This window comes from Mirounga leonina, unplaced genomic scaffold, assembly GCF_011800145.1.
Source record: "Mirounga leonina isolate KUSES-001 unplaced genomic scaffold, KU_Mleo_1.0 Mir_180, whole genome shotgun sequence".
Classification (NCBI taxonomy): Eukaryota; Metazoa; Chordata; class Mammalia; order Carnivora; family Phocidae; genus Mirounga; species Mirounga leonina.
Window position 1 is genome coordinate 17170012 of NW_023270469.1, and position 16758 is coordinate 17186769.

Sequence of the window (16758 nt, forward strand, 5' to 3'; positions counted from 1 at the left end):
TAACAGTGACTAGGATCATAGTTGCTTTTTGTTTTCCTCTGTGCTTTTTTGTGTTATACAAAGAAGGTATGTACTCTTGTGATTAAAGAAGGAATAAAGTGTTTTCAGACTAAACTGAGAAAAAAATGACAGATGTTGCTTTATATCATTGAAAAGTACAATTATGAAATAAAGTTAATTTGGCCATCCCATTGGGCAGTAAGTCCCAATCTGCCAGTTCACTAGTAACATGGCCTTTATACTCCTCTAGTAAAATAAATAACCCATAAACTAAGCTTATGATCATTTCTTATATTATCCCAGAATCTCCCAGCGTCCTTCAGATCAGTCATGTATCTACATCACATTTTACGTTAGGAAAAAAACTGAAATGGCCAAGAGTCACTTCTCAGCTTCTCTGAACCATCCTTTCAAAATGAAGTATTATATTCAAATACTTTTTTAAAAAGACATGACAATAATTACCTTACGAAGCTCTATTTCATTCATTCTTAAAATTTCAATGATAAAAGAGTCAGTTCCAAATACTGTAGTTTATTTAGTTCCAGAAAAATAAAAATTCTGGATCCTGGGCGCCCGGGTGGCTCAGATGGTTGAGCGTCTGCCTTCGGCTCAGGTCATGATCCCAGGGTCCTGGGATCGAGTCCCATATCGGGCTCCCGGCTCAGCGGGGAGCCTGCTTCTCCCTCTGACCCTCTCCCCTCTCATGCTGTTTCTTTCTCGCTCGCTCTCTAAAAAATAAATAAAATCTTTAAAAAAAAAAAAAAATTCTGGATCCAAAGATCATGAAATCTAAGCTGCTCTTTTAGTGTTTCTTTAAACAAACTTTTTATTGATTACTTGGGCTCCTGGGCAGAATGACAGGGTAAATGGTAAGCGGTGAGACTGACCTGCCTTTAGGGGACTGGCAACAGGAGCAAGATCTTTAGAACAAGAGATAAAATCACACACACACACACACACACACACACTTCTCTGATATAGTGAATGTCAACTTTTTGGAGATATAGAGTGTCTTAAGTATCCAGTGAAAACTATGGACCCTATTTTCAGAAAAAAAATTTCTTGTATATAATTTCAAAGGGACTGTGGATGCCTAGAAGTCCATGTAGAAACCTGGAGTTAAGGGTCCATTGCTTCTGGCAGTAGATGGAGATTCATTCCGTAACTGCCTCTTCAGTTTTCTCCTACCATGAAGAGAAACTATAGTTTCAATAAGAACTGTCGATTCTGACATATATGCACTAAGATATACACTAGAGACTTGTCATGATGGCAATTAGCTTTAACTACTGATAAGTTAAAGACTATAAAATTCTCTATACAGTCACTAAAGTGGTCCCAGATTAAACTGTTCATAAGTGCTTTTATAAAATAAACATGTCAAGAAATTTTAAACTCTTTCAGTTCAGGGGCATAGTTACAACCACAAAACCTACTAGTGCTCAACAACTCTCAAGAAATTGGTAGCTTGCATTTGTACTGATAATTCTGCTTGCAATCAATGTGTGTTTTCCATTTTTCTCAAGTCCATCATATTGAAAGAGTGTCTTATAACTTTACTAAGTTAACCATGAATAAAAAATAAAATTTACACCTTAACAAACAGCCACACTTTGAATGTGACATAAAAACCTGAACCGTTGGGGCGCCTGGGTGGCTCAGTCGTTGGGTGTCTGCCTTTGGCTCAGATCATGATCCCGGGGTCCTGGGATAGAGCCCCGCATCGGGCTCCCTGCTCCACGGGAAGCCTGCTTCTCCCTCTCCCACTCCCCCTGCTTGTGTTCCCTCTCTCGCTGTGTCTCTCTCTGTCAAATAAATAAATAAAATCTAAAAAAAAAAAAATCTGAGCCGTCAGTTAAGAACTGTATGGGACTCCGGTCAACAGGAACTTACATTCTAAAGTAATAATATCTACACATATCACCCAAAAAAAGGAAATAATTTAAAGTATATTTGTAAGATGTTAGAGAAATAAATGATCCATTCCACTAATATTCTAATTGCTCTCCAGGAGAAAGAAACCCCCATCGTAAAATTAACATAAAAGATAGCAATTAGACAATTTCCCTGAGGAATAAGTCTGACTCTGAACACACATACACCATTTAGAGAGTCAGAAAGAGAAATGGATCGTTATGGTGCTGAGGGTAAACATGTGACTGCCCTTTACTCTGATTCTCTGGCAAAGACTTTGTGAAGTAAGTGGGCCTGTGATGCAGAGCTGTGAGGCTCCAGCAAATTGCACCTACTATTAGCTAGCATCTGGGAAAAAAACCTGCAAGATTATTTAAGGCGCTCACATTTCATTTAGAGATTATAAATAGCAGCACCTCAACTGCTTCAAGTTCCAGGTCCCGTTCTATCAGCGCCCCTTAGTGGACAATTCAGGGAAGGGCCTTTTGGGTGCAATTGTGTCCGAAGAGAGAGGGTAAAGAAGGGGTGGACTCACCAAATGGCCTCTTTGATGGTAACCATGATGCCACCTCGAGTGGCAGCTCTAAACTGACACAGAGAATGAAGAGAGGACACAGATTTGTCCAATCCTGCAAATCCTTTCAGGCTGGCAATTGCCTTCTTCCTCTCTAGCTTCCCCAGAATCCATAATAAGATCTCTTGGCAAAGTGACCTGGCAGAAAAAGCAGTTATAAATGAGCTTGTCATCTTACTCTACACATCTAACAAGCTAACATAAAAAAAGAAAGGAAGACTGTCAGGTTCCACGGCATTCTAAATGCTGGCACAACCACCTAGTACTACTAAAGTGTAGGACTGGAAACTATGCTTCCTGTGAATTTCAGGATATATCTAATATCCTGAAATTCAATGAGTAACTGACTAATCTTTGGCCCTAGAAGCAACCATGATAAGACACAGGAGCCCCACATGGTTTTTTAAAAAAAAATAATTCCAAGTGTAGCATTGCCTTTGGATCAGGCACTGTGAAAGAAAGTTTACACTGATAAAACCATCTACCAATGGGACCAAGAGCTGATGACCAAGAAACAGCATACCAACAAATTCTGGCTGATTCCTCTGCCCCTTTTATCTCTGCCAGTCAACGAGGATTGGGATGGAATAAACGTTTGCTTCCTCCTTCCCAGTCTCTGATGAGGACATGATAGTGCTGTGAATATTTGGTTTTCAAAACTATAAGTTATTATATGGACAGTTTTTTGAAGCCAAATTCACATATTTATTGTCCCCATCTTCCTCTCTGTTCTCTCTTGTCACTGCTCCTATGTGCTGGCCAAAAGTTAGAGTCCAAAGTAGTATGTGAGTTTTCCTTCACCGCTTAACAACGATGATGGAAGTGGTCTATTGAGTTTACGATTTTCCAGGGACAGTGCTAAACACTTTATAATCTGTCTTCATAATACCCTATGAAGAAGGTATTATTACTGTATATCTGATCACATGTGGGGGATTTCCAAACACTAAAAATCAGAACTCTCTAGGACTTTAAAAAGGATATAAACCCTTATAAGGAGGAAGAAACAACATAAATATCTGTGAAAACAGAGCTGACACAAAATGGAGCCTACTTAAATTCCAATACAAAAGATTATTTTCTGGATGATTAAGAAATCCCTTCATTCCAAACAACACTGAGCAGCACTCACACCAAATCCAAGTCTAAGTGACAGAGTGCCACATTCAGATCCAACTTGATTTCTCATTCCCCACAAGGTTATGATCCATTCTCCATTTCCTCCTTCCTAGACATGTAATTCTAGTACTCCTCACTGATCAAACAGTGACATGTTTACACATGTAAACAGGGATTTTGTCTCTGACGTCTAGAACAGAGGCTAAGGAAAGCCATTCTAAAAATTACATCCAATCCCCTGCAATCTGAAAAGCTCTCTTTCTTTTGCAAATGAGCAGAATAAGAGGATCCTCAAATGTTTTACTGGTTTTGAAAGAAAAAAAAATTACAAAGTAGCATTAAGTTTTATATTCAAAATAAGAATAAGAAAAACATACAGTAAAGATTTCACTATAAACAAATAAGGTTTTATGGGTTTTTTTGTGTTTTTTTTGGTTTTTTACCTTATGTGAGATACACTTTGTTTGGTAAAACAGTAGAGAGAAAAGAGCACTCCCAGGACGGGAAGCAGGGAATCCACTAAAACTGTCACAGGTTCATTCCCAACCACGTATACCTAGGGAAAAGAAAATGGTGAGAGGTACCATGAGTACAAGGCCAGAGGACTGGGAATCAAATACCATACCTACTAGCAGCATAGAGTTTTATCTTAAGCAACACTTTAGTTCTAAACCGAACAATTTTAGCTCTAAGGCTAAGAAAACCATTTGAGATTGGCAGACAGGCTGAAACACAGGGAGCCTGAGCTGGAGCAGCGCCCTTCCGTGTGTGCAGCCTGAAGAACTTCAGGGGAAAATGGGTAAATTAATCCATCTCCTGACCCCTTCCTTTCTTGCTTTTGACTCCCTTTGTGTCTCTTGCTAATCTGTCTATTATTCATCTATACAATAATTCTCTAATTGCTGAAGGCCCTGCTCTTAGGAACTAACAAGCAATTAATGCCAAATAGAAAAACTTAAAACTAGATTTGAAAAATAAAAACAAAGCTTGCTCTAGATTTGTCACTCTTAAGATCTAACTGCCATATGGGCATGTCCTATTCTAATTCAATAAATGTTAAAAGAAATTACAATGTGCACCTAGCTCTGTGCTGACTTTATAGGGTTAAGCATCTAAGAATGCTGATTTTTGTCAACAGTAATTATGTTACACATTTTAGTTGTCCTTTCAAAAAGGACAGCACAAATGCATTCAACAACATTTATGTGAATACCCACTGAAATCCAAGCATTGTCCTAGGCATTGTAGTGAATATAAAAATGAGTAAGAGTTGTTCTCTCTCAATTGCTTGTGATCTACCAAGAAGAATAAAACAAGTAAACCAATTATAATAATAATAATCCAAAGCAGGTAATTTAAAGAATTAAGAAGAACAAAATTCTATTTTTTCAATATTTTTCTGTAAATAAGGGCTTCTTTAAGTTTCCCTTTCCTCATCCTTTAAAATAGGGCTAAGACTGGGACAACTGGGTGGCTCAGTCAGTTAAGCGTCTGCCTTCAGCTCAGGTCATGATCATGGGGTCCTGGGATGGAGCCCCGCATGGGCTCCTTGCTCAGCGGGGAGCCTGCTTCTCCCTCTGCCTGCCGCTCCCCCTGCTTGTGCTTGCTCGCTCTCTCTAAAATAAATAAAATCTTTTTAAAAAAGAATTAATCACTGAAGGTTCATCTTTCTCCATTCATCACAATCTGTGTCTACGTTATCAGATTTTAATTATTAATTAAATTGTGCTTAAGTGAAGTAGAAATCAATGCTGTTTATTTATTTTTTATCAGTGCTGTTTATGGAGTACTAAAGGTCATGGAGGCACAAGCTGGAAAGCCCTCTGTGCTTTTCCAGAGAACCCTGTCCCTTTAAATCAACCCTAATTTTTCACACTCCTTAAGCCTCCCAGCTCCTCTGTGGAGGCTGATAACCAAGGAGCCAGTTTCCTGTGCATGATCTAATCTCCATAAGCCTAGCTAAATGAGGCGCATTGTATGGCAGTGTTCACAAGAAATATGCAGGCCTAATTATGATATCACCAATTACAAGTGGTAAAAAAAAGAGATTCCCCCAGGTAACGTAAGGGCCTATTGTTTGGTTCTGTAGTCTGTGTTCCCAGAAGTAATCCCTGTGGAGCCATCCTTCCTTACCAGCATCTTTTGTACAAAAACCAAAAACCAAATGGAGTTAAATCTCCATTATTTACTGGCTTGACTGGGCCAAAGCACCACAAATTTTTTTTAAAGATTTTATTTATTTATTTGACACAGAGAGAGAGAGCTCAAGCAGGGGGGAGCGGCAGAGGGAGAAGCAGGCTCCCTGCTGAGCAAGGAGCCTGACGAGGGACTCGATCCCATGACCCCGGGATCATGACCTGAGCCAAAGGCAGATACTTAACCAACTGAACCACCCAGGTGCCCTGGCACCTCAAATTTTAACATGAATTCAATCAAGCCCATTACTCAGGGGTATATGTTGTTATTGATAAATTCCTCCAATTTTTAAGTTCTCTTGTTATACTTATCTGAAGGAACAAGTACTGATACTGAATTTTGGAACAATTGATCAATGAATTTTTTCTGTGAGATCTCAAAGAACTTGAATGGATTCTGCTTGACACACAGAGGCTGTCGCCTCCCTTCCAAATTAATAATACATTTCTCCTTGTACTGAGCCCAAAACTATCTCCATTTTAAACTTCCTGATGGGAGGACATTTATTTTCAAAAGATTTGGATGGGCCATAGAAAAGGTCTACCTTTTCCATAAGCCTATTATTTATTTGACTGTTCAACTGTTCATCCACTCATTCACTGACTTAAACATTTAGTAAGCATCTAACCACCATTAATGACTTTTCTCCTCTAAATTCCAATAGCATTTTAGGGCTTATAATCAGCCCATAAATACACAGCTATCTTTCCCCTCTTCAACTAGCCTCTGTATTTCTCTATTTCAGCACCTATTACGATAGATGATTAAGTTGTATTACCTGAATGTTTGCTGACCAAGCAGTTGTTACAGAAGTATACAACCTAAATGAACCCACTGTTACTGTTTCTATGAAGCCAACAATAACTACCATTTATTGCAATGTCTATTCAAGAATAAACCAGGTTAGGGGCGCCTGGGTGGCTCAGGTCATGATCCCAGCGACCTGGGATCGAGCCCCGAATCGGGCTCCCTGCTCCGCGGGAAGCCTGCTTCTCCCTCTCCCACTCCCCCTGCTGTGTTCCCTCTCTCGCTGTGTCTCTCTCTGTCAAATAAATAAAATCTTAAAAAAAAAAAAAAGAAAAAGAAAAGAAACCAGGTAATTCAGCTAAACATTTAATATACAATCGCTCCTCACAAGTCCTGTAGGTTAAGAATTTTTATGCCCATTCTAAAAATGTTGAAAACAGGCTCAGAGAAGCAAAGTTAGCTGAGCCAAGGTACTCTTAGAAAGTGGCATAGACAGGGTGAACCCAGATCTGCCTGACATAAAATCCATGCACAATCCATAGAGACAAGACGGAAAGTAGATGAGTGGTTGTAAGGGGATGGGAGGAAGGGGAAATGGGGACCAACTGCTTAATGGGTATGGTGTTTCCATCTGGGGTGATGAACAAGTTCTGGAACTAGACAGTGCGATAACCGTGCGAATGGACTTAATGCCAGTGAATTATATACTTGAAAAGATGGTTAAAATGGTAAATTTTATGTCATGTGTATTTCACCACAATTTTAAAAAGAACAAAGCACGTACTCCATGGCCTCCCAATACCCACCTCCCCATGGGCATGTTTTCATTGCTTCAGTCCCTAACCCATACCAACTTTACCCCAGCCATCTTCCCTCAGAATCAGTAGGCCCCAGCTTGTCGGGCTGTTAATAACTCTAGTCCTGCTACCTCTGGAAAGTAGGGCAGAGTTTCTGAGCGGCACCACGGACAGCAGCTTCCGTACCACCTCCCTTCCTCCTACTGAGACTCTTGCATATTATATAGCCCCCTTCTACCAAGCCTTCCAGTAGATCTTCAGGGCCATACTGTGGCCAGGCCTTTCCAAGGACAGTGACCTCCTCCCAACCTCTTGCCTAGCACCCAACCCATATACAGGTTAAAAGTTTGGTGTGCACCTCACATCCAACATTACCCTCTTATATACACTCCCAAAGTGGAATCTGGCCACTTCCCACTTCATGTGGACTCCCCAGATCATTGACTTATACCTGGAGTTTAGTGACCCATAAAGGGACACAGGAGGCTGCCCTGATTCAACCAATGTTGCACTTCGATCTCTTGCAGACAGCACTGACAATGACCAATGCTCTAGGAAAAACAAACAAACAAACAAACAAAACCAGTCCTTCCAATGAAGTCATACTATATATGGAAGAAACTGTTGGGGCCAGTTCCTTCCAGTCTCCTCCACACCAGGCTGGTGACAGTACCGACCGAGGAAGCAGTGATGGCACCACAGTGGAGAGGGCCCTACCACCCTGCATCCACGCCCTACCATTGGGTGTTGTGGGGTTTCCTTGGACTGTGCTTATGTATAGTCTCCTAGTTGGGGTTCTTTCCTGCTCACCTAGAGGCAAAGTGGGATGGGAGTTAAAGTTCTGAAACAAAATCCCCTACTTTATGTATTATTTTGACCTGCTGACATTCCCTTTTCTCAGCAGTATAACCATTGGGTATGTTTCACATAGGGTTGCCTGTAATACTTCTACTGACCAGGTGTGGGACTTAACACAAATCAACTGACTTCTCTGAGTCTCAGTTTCCTTACCTAGAAAACAAGGAGGTTAAATTAATCAAGTGTTAAGGTCTCTTTGGTACCTAATATATCATCCTCTGACTTGAGTGCAAATTTGCTCTCTTCTTCTGTATCATTCTGGTACCTCAGCCATTAGGTAAAACTAGTTGAAAACATGAACCAATCCTCCACCACCCCCAAAATTTTTAAACACTGAAACCTGACCAAGTTGTAAAAATTTCTAACCCTCCCCACATGCTTTCCCTTCTTCTAGCAGTTCTGAAGTTAGTACTTTAAAGATGAAATCCTGTTTAGTTGAAAGGTTTTCAGGTTACTTGAGGTATCTGTACAGACTAGGGATCACCAAACAAAATACCAAGACGTGGGAAAGCTGAAGCAGGGAAGGGAGAGACAGACTCTCAAGGTACCTATTCAATTCTTTGGTGTGAAAAAGCCTCTCTGAGAGTAAATAAAATGGTGCTTTGAAGAAAAGATGAACTTCCATGTCTACCTGTGGCTTTTCCGATATAAATATGTAGGACAGGGCTGACGGGCAAAATAAGAGGTGAGTATGGATTTATGAAAATCATAATGGCTCAGAACAGATCACACGAGGAAACAGACAGGTACCAATGACCCCACTGGCAGCTTGGGAATTTCCACAGTCCTTTCTGAATGCATCCTGGCTTTCTATCACAGATCCAGCCACGAGACGAGGGGTCTGCGGTTAAGCCTCACAACCCTTCGTCTGAGCTTAGAGACTACTCTTAACAAGTAATAGAGACATGTTTCTGCGTACTCTTAACAACAGATCACACACTACCTGTAACTGTTTGCTTGACTGGGAGCTCCCTGAAGGGAGCAACTGGCTTTTAATCATTTCTGTGTTTGTAAACCTAGCACAGTATCTGCCTTTCCGTATGTACTTGGCAAAATTTTTCTTTGTGACTGATTAACTGAATCAAAGAACGAATGAAGTACATTGAATGCTTTTTATTTTTCTCAAAAGTTCTATTTTTGTAGGGAAATTACAATGCCCTCTGTATTTTCTCTTCTTCCTTTTTTTTTTTTTTTTTCTTTTTTAAGCTGTAGCTAGAAACTATTCAATCAATGTTAATTAACTGAAGAATCATAGAACTTCAGCCATGGAAGGGAGAGTGGACTGAACAAAAGGAGGTCTGCTTTTACTGTACTAGCTTATTCAGTACCTATCTTCAATATCTAAAGGACTGAATTTCTAGGACGCCTGGGTGGCTCAGTCATTGAGCGTCTGCCTTTGGCTCAGGTCATGATCCCGGGGTCCTGGGATCGAGTCCCACATCGGGCTCCTTGCTCAGTGAGGAGCCTGCTTCTCCCTCTCCCTCTGCTGCTCCCCCTGCTTGCACTCTCTCTCTCTGACAAATAAATAAATAAAAATCTTTGAAGGACTGAATTTCTCTAGAAATTTAAATTAAAAAGGAAAGGAAAAACCCAGAGTCAAAATGGTCAGAAGTATTAAGAATAAACATGTGTTTCTGATTCAAAGCAAAACCAAACAGAAAGCAATCCTCACATACTCCATTTCTCATTTACTAGACTTCCATTACACGATTAAGCATGGTTAAGCACATCCCTCTGAGACCACTGCAGTTGAAAGAGCACCAGGAAGTCAGGAGTCAGGAAAACAGGTATGAATTTTGTTTCTGACACCTACATGATTGCCTAAAATCACATATTAAGTGAGTGAACATGGGTAAGACAATTAAATCCCTCTAGGATTCAGTTTCCTCATTTATAATGCCAGTGGTAAGCTTCGGCTTAAATACCAGCTAAGATAATTCATGTTAAAATATTTTGTAAAATATGCAGCCCTGTGCAAATATTACATTTATTCCTAAATACCTGCTGATACGGCTGTAAATGGAACTGTCTCCTTAATTTATGGCCTTATCTTTTATAGGGATGTATACGTGTGGAAATACAAACATGAATCAAGCTGACTAAATCCTAACACTGAAATTCAGTACAGGCTGGAACTTGATTGTACCCCTGTTAAAGATTAAACTAGTCTAATGCTGTCTTCTAAAATATCACAGTGATCCTTTTGATAGTCATGTTCCAGAACTTCTAATGCACTTACTGAGTTTAATTAAGACTTGTGAGAAGCAAAAGGACAAGCCAAGTTACCTAATACAGTATTTTGCACTATGCATGCTTTCAGAGCGTATTGCATAAAATAATCTTTTTTAAAAAGAGTTTCTTTGAACCAAAAGAGAACTGACAGTTTTTTGAGCCTAATTATTTGCTAAAGTATACAATGAACCTTCCACAAGTTACCTTGTTTCATCTCTACAACTCAAGTGTTAAATAAGTCACCTAAAGTCACATGGATCGTCAACCCTTGAGCCAGATTCCAACCTAGGTCTATTGGACTCAAAAGGCCAGGTGCTTTTCACTACACTATACCACAGAATCTGAATGTACCATCTAACACTTGAATCTTCCATAGCTTTGAAGGCTACTTAAAAAAAAAAAAAAGTTTATTTATTTATTTCAGTGGGGGGAGGGCAGGGGGTGGGGAGGCAGAGGGAGAGCGAGAGAATCTCAAGCCAACGCCTTGCTCAGTGTGAAGCCCAACGCGGAGCTCAACCTCACAACCCTAAGATCATGACCTGAGCCGAAATCTAGAGTCGAACGCTTAAGTGACTGAGCCACCCAGGCACCCCAAGGATACTTCTTTTGGTCCTTTGCATGTTATTCAAGGTTACAGTTCAATTAGAGTTGGAAACATCCAGAAAGAACGACTGCATTTAGGGAACAGCCGTAGTGGGAGAAGACTTTTTACTGCAAAGCCTTTTGTAGTACTTCTTAAATGTGTACCATGTACAAATATTATCTTTTCTAAACACAGAGAGAAAGAGAAGAGATGAAAGGATTGATTCCTGGATCAGATCTGGCACTCACTAGTATGATTTGGGACAAGTCACTTCACAATCTTCTGGATTTTGTTTCCTTTACTGTAAAATGAGGGATTAGTTTGTCAAACCCAAAGAATGTACCACACCAAGAGTGAACCCTAATGTAAACTATGGACTTTGGACGATATTGGTGTGTCAGTGTAGACTCATCAACTGTAACACATGTCCCACTCTGATGTGAAATGTTAACAGTGGGAGAGGCTGTGCATATGTGGGGGCAGGAGATATATGGAAACCCTCTGCTTGATTTTTCTGTGCACATAAAACTGCTCTAAAAAACAAAGTCTATTCAAAAACCAGAAAAAGAAATTAAATTATTTCTATATTTCCTTCCAGCTCTAAGATTCTATTATTCCAATTTACTCTACAAAAACAATTAAAAATTCAAAAAGAGGAGTCAATTGGCCAGCTGAGAGAGTAACTTTAATTAGAAATTTGTTAAGATTAAATGGAGAAAAGAAGACTTGGATAATTAAAGTCAGGATTCCCTGAATCTGGAAACAGAGAGATAAAATGGAAATGAGAATGAAGAATATAAACTAATTAGGTACCTTCTAGCCTTTCCTACCCTAAAATTTCTTCTGCCTTTAGGGAGTCTCAGGAAGTAGTGTGAGGAATTCTAAAAAGGAAACATCCCCCACATACTCCCAGTCCCACATGGTATCAGATTCTGGCTGGTTCTCTTAAGAGCAAGAAAATGTCCAAATTGTAAAGAATTTTACAATTCTCTTATCCTGCCCTACCCAGAACCAATCTCTATGCAGCCTAGGTCTCCCTCTACCTCTGTAGGCAAAAAGCAAACAAAAAAACCATTTATCCCTCTCATACCAGAGAGGACAAAAAAAAAATTAAGTATTCTAGGGACAGAGCCCCAGACATTCAGAGTCAGAAGGAGACAGAATAGGAAGCCACTGGACTAAAAGTTATTTGAGCTGCAAATCCCCTTCTCAGCTTCGATAATTTTACCAGATGTAAGGTACACACATAGAAATGATGAGAATTATTTATGCAGACGTGTAAGTGGCCATGCCAAATTTTCAGTTCAAATCAATGAGCATCTATGTGTACACCTGTATTGTTGAGAACTTTCTACCTGGCCCACGAAAACCACACTGCTCCATTCCGTGCTATACGTAAAGGACGCAAGCGTAAAAAGACCTCTTGGATCGCCTAGGTGGCTCCGTCGGTTAAGCATCTGCCTTCGGTTCAGATCATGATCCCAGGGTCCTGGGATCAAGTTCCACATCAGGCTCCTTGCTCAGCAGGGAGCCTGCTTCTCCCTCTCCCTCTGCAACTCCCCCTGCTTGTGCTGTTGTGCTCTCTCTCCCTCTCTGTCAAATAAAGAAATAAAACCTTTAAAAAAAAAAAAAGGCCTTCTCTTATAATTGCTCCTGCCACATTTTCATTCAGCAAGCTGAGGGTTTATTTCTTTAAATACCAAAATGTATTTATATTTTACCTCTTTCAGAAGAAATCTTTTTAAAATGGATTATATGCAATCCTTGCCTTCTTAAACAGAGTATACTGAACATACCAGTCCCAACATAGTTTGTTTTTAAAATTATTATGCCCTTTTGGGGTACTTCTGTCCCATTTCTTGCTCTTCTCTGCTGGCAGCCTCCTGTCAGTGAGCCTTAGGTAGTTTTACTCACTTTTTTTTTTTTTTTGGCAAAGCTATTTATTTATTAAACTTTTTTTTTTAAGATTATTTATTTATTTATTTGGGGGGGCTGGGCAGAAGAAGAGGGAGAAACAGACTCCTGGTTGAGCAGGGAGCCCAACCTGGGGCTTGATTTCAGGACCGTGGGGTCATGACCTGAGCCAAAGGCAGATGCTTAACCAACTGAGCCACCCAGGTGCCCCCTGAGACTTTATTTTTAAGTAGTCTCTACAACCCAACATGGGGCTCAAACCCACAACTCCGAGATCAAGGGTTGCATGGTCTTCCAACTGAGCCAGCCGGGCACTCTTAACTAACTTCTAATTTGTTACTTCTAATTCCACTATGGTCTTAATCAGAAAACCAATCTGATCTGGATTGTGTATAAAGTAAACAGGAAACTGGCTCTGAGGAACTAAGAGGCTCTGCAGGTAGTTATGTGTTGAGACGGCAGCCAGACAGGCGCCACTGCTCTACAGCTAACACAGGACACCCAACTGGGAATGTCCAGTGAGGCACCAAGACCAAACAGTCTGAAAACTCCAACATAAGATACCAGATTAAGACGAGAGCAAGACTATAAAAACTTCCCGTTCAGAAAGAGGGTAGAGAAGGATCAAACGTGCGGAGACTGAGGGGCGCCTGGGTGGCTCAGTCTAAGCGTCTGCCTTCAGCTCAGGTCATGATCCTGGGGTCCTGGGATCGAGCCCCGCATCAGGCACCCTGCTCGGCGGGAGGCCTGCTTCTCCCTCTCCCACTCCCCCTGCTTGTGTTCCCTCTCTCGCTGTGTCTCTCTCTGTCAAATAAATAAATAAAAATACTTTTTAAAAAGTGTGGAGACTGAGGAGACTGAAAAGGAAGATTTCTTTGGGGAGAGCTGTTGGTGAGGGTGAATCCCATCCTCCAACCCACCAATGAGAAAAAAGACAACCCAATTTAAAAATGGGCAAAGGATCTTTTTTTTTTTTTATTTGACAGAGAGAGAGATAGTGAGAGTAGGAACACAAGCAGGGGGAGTGGGAGAGGGAGAAGCAGGCTTCTGGCGGAGCAGGGAGCCCGATGCGGGGCTGGATCCCAGGACCCTGGGATCATGAACTGAGCTGAAGGCAGACACCCAATGACTGAGCCACCAGACGCCCCAGGCAAAGGACCTTAATAGAAATTTCTCCAAGGAAGACATGCAAATGGCCAGTAAGCATACAAGAGGCTGTTTAACATCATTAGCCATTAGGGAAATGTGAGTCAAAACCACAATAAGATACTACTTCACGCCCACCAGCAAGGCTATAATAATGGGGTGGGGGCAAGGAAAAAGGGAGGAGGTGGAGGAGGAGGGAGACAAGCAGTCTGGTAGTGGTAATGTTGGGCAGAGAGGATAAACTGGAATTTTCATACTGTGCTGGTGGGAATGTAAAATGGTGCTGCCACTGTGGAAAACAGTCTGACAGTACCTCCCAAAAGTTGAACATAGTGCTACCATATGATCCAGCAAGTTCACTCCCAGCTATATACCCAAGAGAAACAAAAACGTATGTCCACACAAAAACCTGTACATGAAGGTCTATAGCAGCATTGTTCATTCACCAGAGCCAAAATGCGGAAACAACACAAATTTCCATCAACTGACAAAATGTGGTATATCCGTATAATAGAATACTACTTGGCATTAAAAGGAATGAAGTACTGCTTCATGTAACAACATGATGAATCTAAAAAAAAAAAAATCCTGCTGGTAAAAAGTCAACTACAAAAGACCACATGTTACATGAGTCCATTTATATGAAACATCAAGAACAGGCAAATCTATAGAGACAGAAGTAGATTTATTTTTTTAAAGATTTTTTTGTTTTATTTAATTATTTGACAGAGAGAGAGACACACACACAGCAGGGGGAGCGGCAGGCAGAGGGAAAGGGAGAAGGAAGCTATCCAAGGAGCAGGGAGCCCAATGCGGGGCTCGATCCCAGTACCCTGGGATCATGACCTGAGCCAAAGGCAATTGCTTAACCAACTGAGCCACCCAGGTGCCCCAGAAAGTAGATTTTAGTGGTTGCCTACAGCTAGGGGCAAAGTTGAGAGAATGGAGAGTGACAGCTAATGGGTATGGGGTCCTTTTAGGGGGACAATAATATTCTAAGATCAGATTTGTGGTGATGGTTGTACAACTCTGTGAATATAACTAAAAGCATTGAGTTGAACACTTTATTTATTTATTTATTTATTTATTTATTTATTTGAGAGAGAGAGAATGAGAGGGAGGAGGGTCAGAGGGAGAAGCAGACTCCCTGCCGAGCAGGGAGCCCGATGCGGGACTCGATCCCGGGACTCCAGGATCATGACCTGAGCCGAAGGCAGTCGCTTAACCAACTGAGCCACCCAGGCGCCCCGAGTTGAACACTTTAAAGGCATGAAGTGTGTGGTATATGAATTATATCCCAATAAATCTGTTAAAAATAAAAGAGAGAATGGGGCGCCTGGGTGGCTCAGTTGTTTAAGCGACTGCCTTCGGCTCGGGTCGTGATCCTGGAGTCCTGGGATTGAGCCCCACATCGGGTTCCCTGCTCAGCAGGGAGTCTGCTTCTCCCTCTGGCTCTCCCCGCTCTCATGCTCTCTCTGTATCATTATCTCTCTCAATAAATAAATTAAAAAACTAAATAAATAAAAGAGAGAAAAAACCAGAGCTGGAAATGTTCCCAAATGCTTCTCTAAAATTAAACACCCTCTTGTACCCTCCCGCTACCCAGTGAGTTGCTGGATCAATTCAACTATCCCAGATGTTTTCCTTATTTCCTGCTTTTGAGCTGTGCTCTGTAATTTAGTATTAGCAGAAAGTTAATAAAGACAACACATCCTTTGTTGCTAAACTTTACACAGTGTTTACCATTTTCCTCCAACATACACATTTCCTCTGTTTTCCCACTGCAGCTGAGCTGCCAAAACCTTGTAGGGAGAATAATTACCCTTCTGCACCCCTTCCTGGTTTTATAACAGTACCAATCTTTTGTGCATAATCAAGTGTTTACAGCAAACTAATGTTTTGCTTGCCTCTCTAGGAGGTTTTAAATTCACCAAACTGTTCACCAAATTAGGAGGGTTTTTTTCCTCCTCCCTTTTTTTGGGCAAGAATAGGAACAATGGCAGGATTCACTATTTCTGGATCTCCATTTTTTAGAGGCTAATTCACTTGCCAGAAAGAAGTTGTTTTGCTTTCTTTTTCCTTGAAAAGCAATTTTTTTGATTTCCCAGAAATACTATGAGGGGTTTTTACAAAGTTTAGTCACAATTAGTTCTACCCTTAACACTACTTTCAAGTCTTTCTGACATTCCACACCCAACCATTTAACGATTTTTCATCCTGATATTCCTTAGATGGTATGTGACTGAAGATAATCTTTCTGAAAGTTAGCTGGGCCTTGTTCTCTAACTCAGAACATTTGCTTTCTAGACTGCTCTATATAATTTCTTCTTTCTATAATCTAAAATGTCCTTGCCTATGTAGAACAGGATATAAAAACTTTCTTTTCATAAGTCTCTAAATAAGGCACTTAAAAAAACAACAAAAACAGGGGTACCTGGGTGGCTCAGTCGTTAAGCATCTGCCTTCGGCTCAGGTCATGACCCCAGGGTCCTGGGATCGAGCCCCGTATTGGGCTCCCTGCTCGGCGGGAAGCCTGCTTCTCCCTCTCACACAATACCCCCTGCTTGTGTTCCCTCTCTCACTGTGTCTGTCTCTGTCCAATAAATAAATCTTTAAAAATAAATAAATAAATAAATAAATAAATAAATAAATAAATAAATAAATAAATAAATAAA

At 40.8% G+C, this 16758-nt stretch overlaps 1 protein-coding gene across 1 annotated transcript in view; it reads right to left on the minus strand.

The window, feature by feature from the left end:
- TANGO6 (transport and golgi organization 6 homolog) overlaps positions 1-16758 on the minus strand; it is a 190041-nt gene that overhangs the window by 135940 nt on the left and 37343 nt on the right. The window contains exons 8-9 of the mRNA XM_035024893.1: positions 4054-4166; positions 2453-2629 (exon numbers count right to left, since the gene is read on the minus strand). Coding sequence (XP_034880784.1) covers positions 2453-2629; positions 4054-4166 — 290 coding nt within the window. The remainder of the gene's footprint in view (positions 1-2452; positions 2630-4053; positions 4167-16758) is intronic.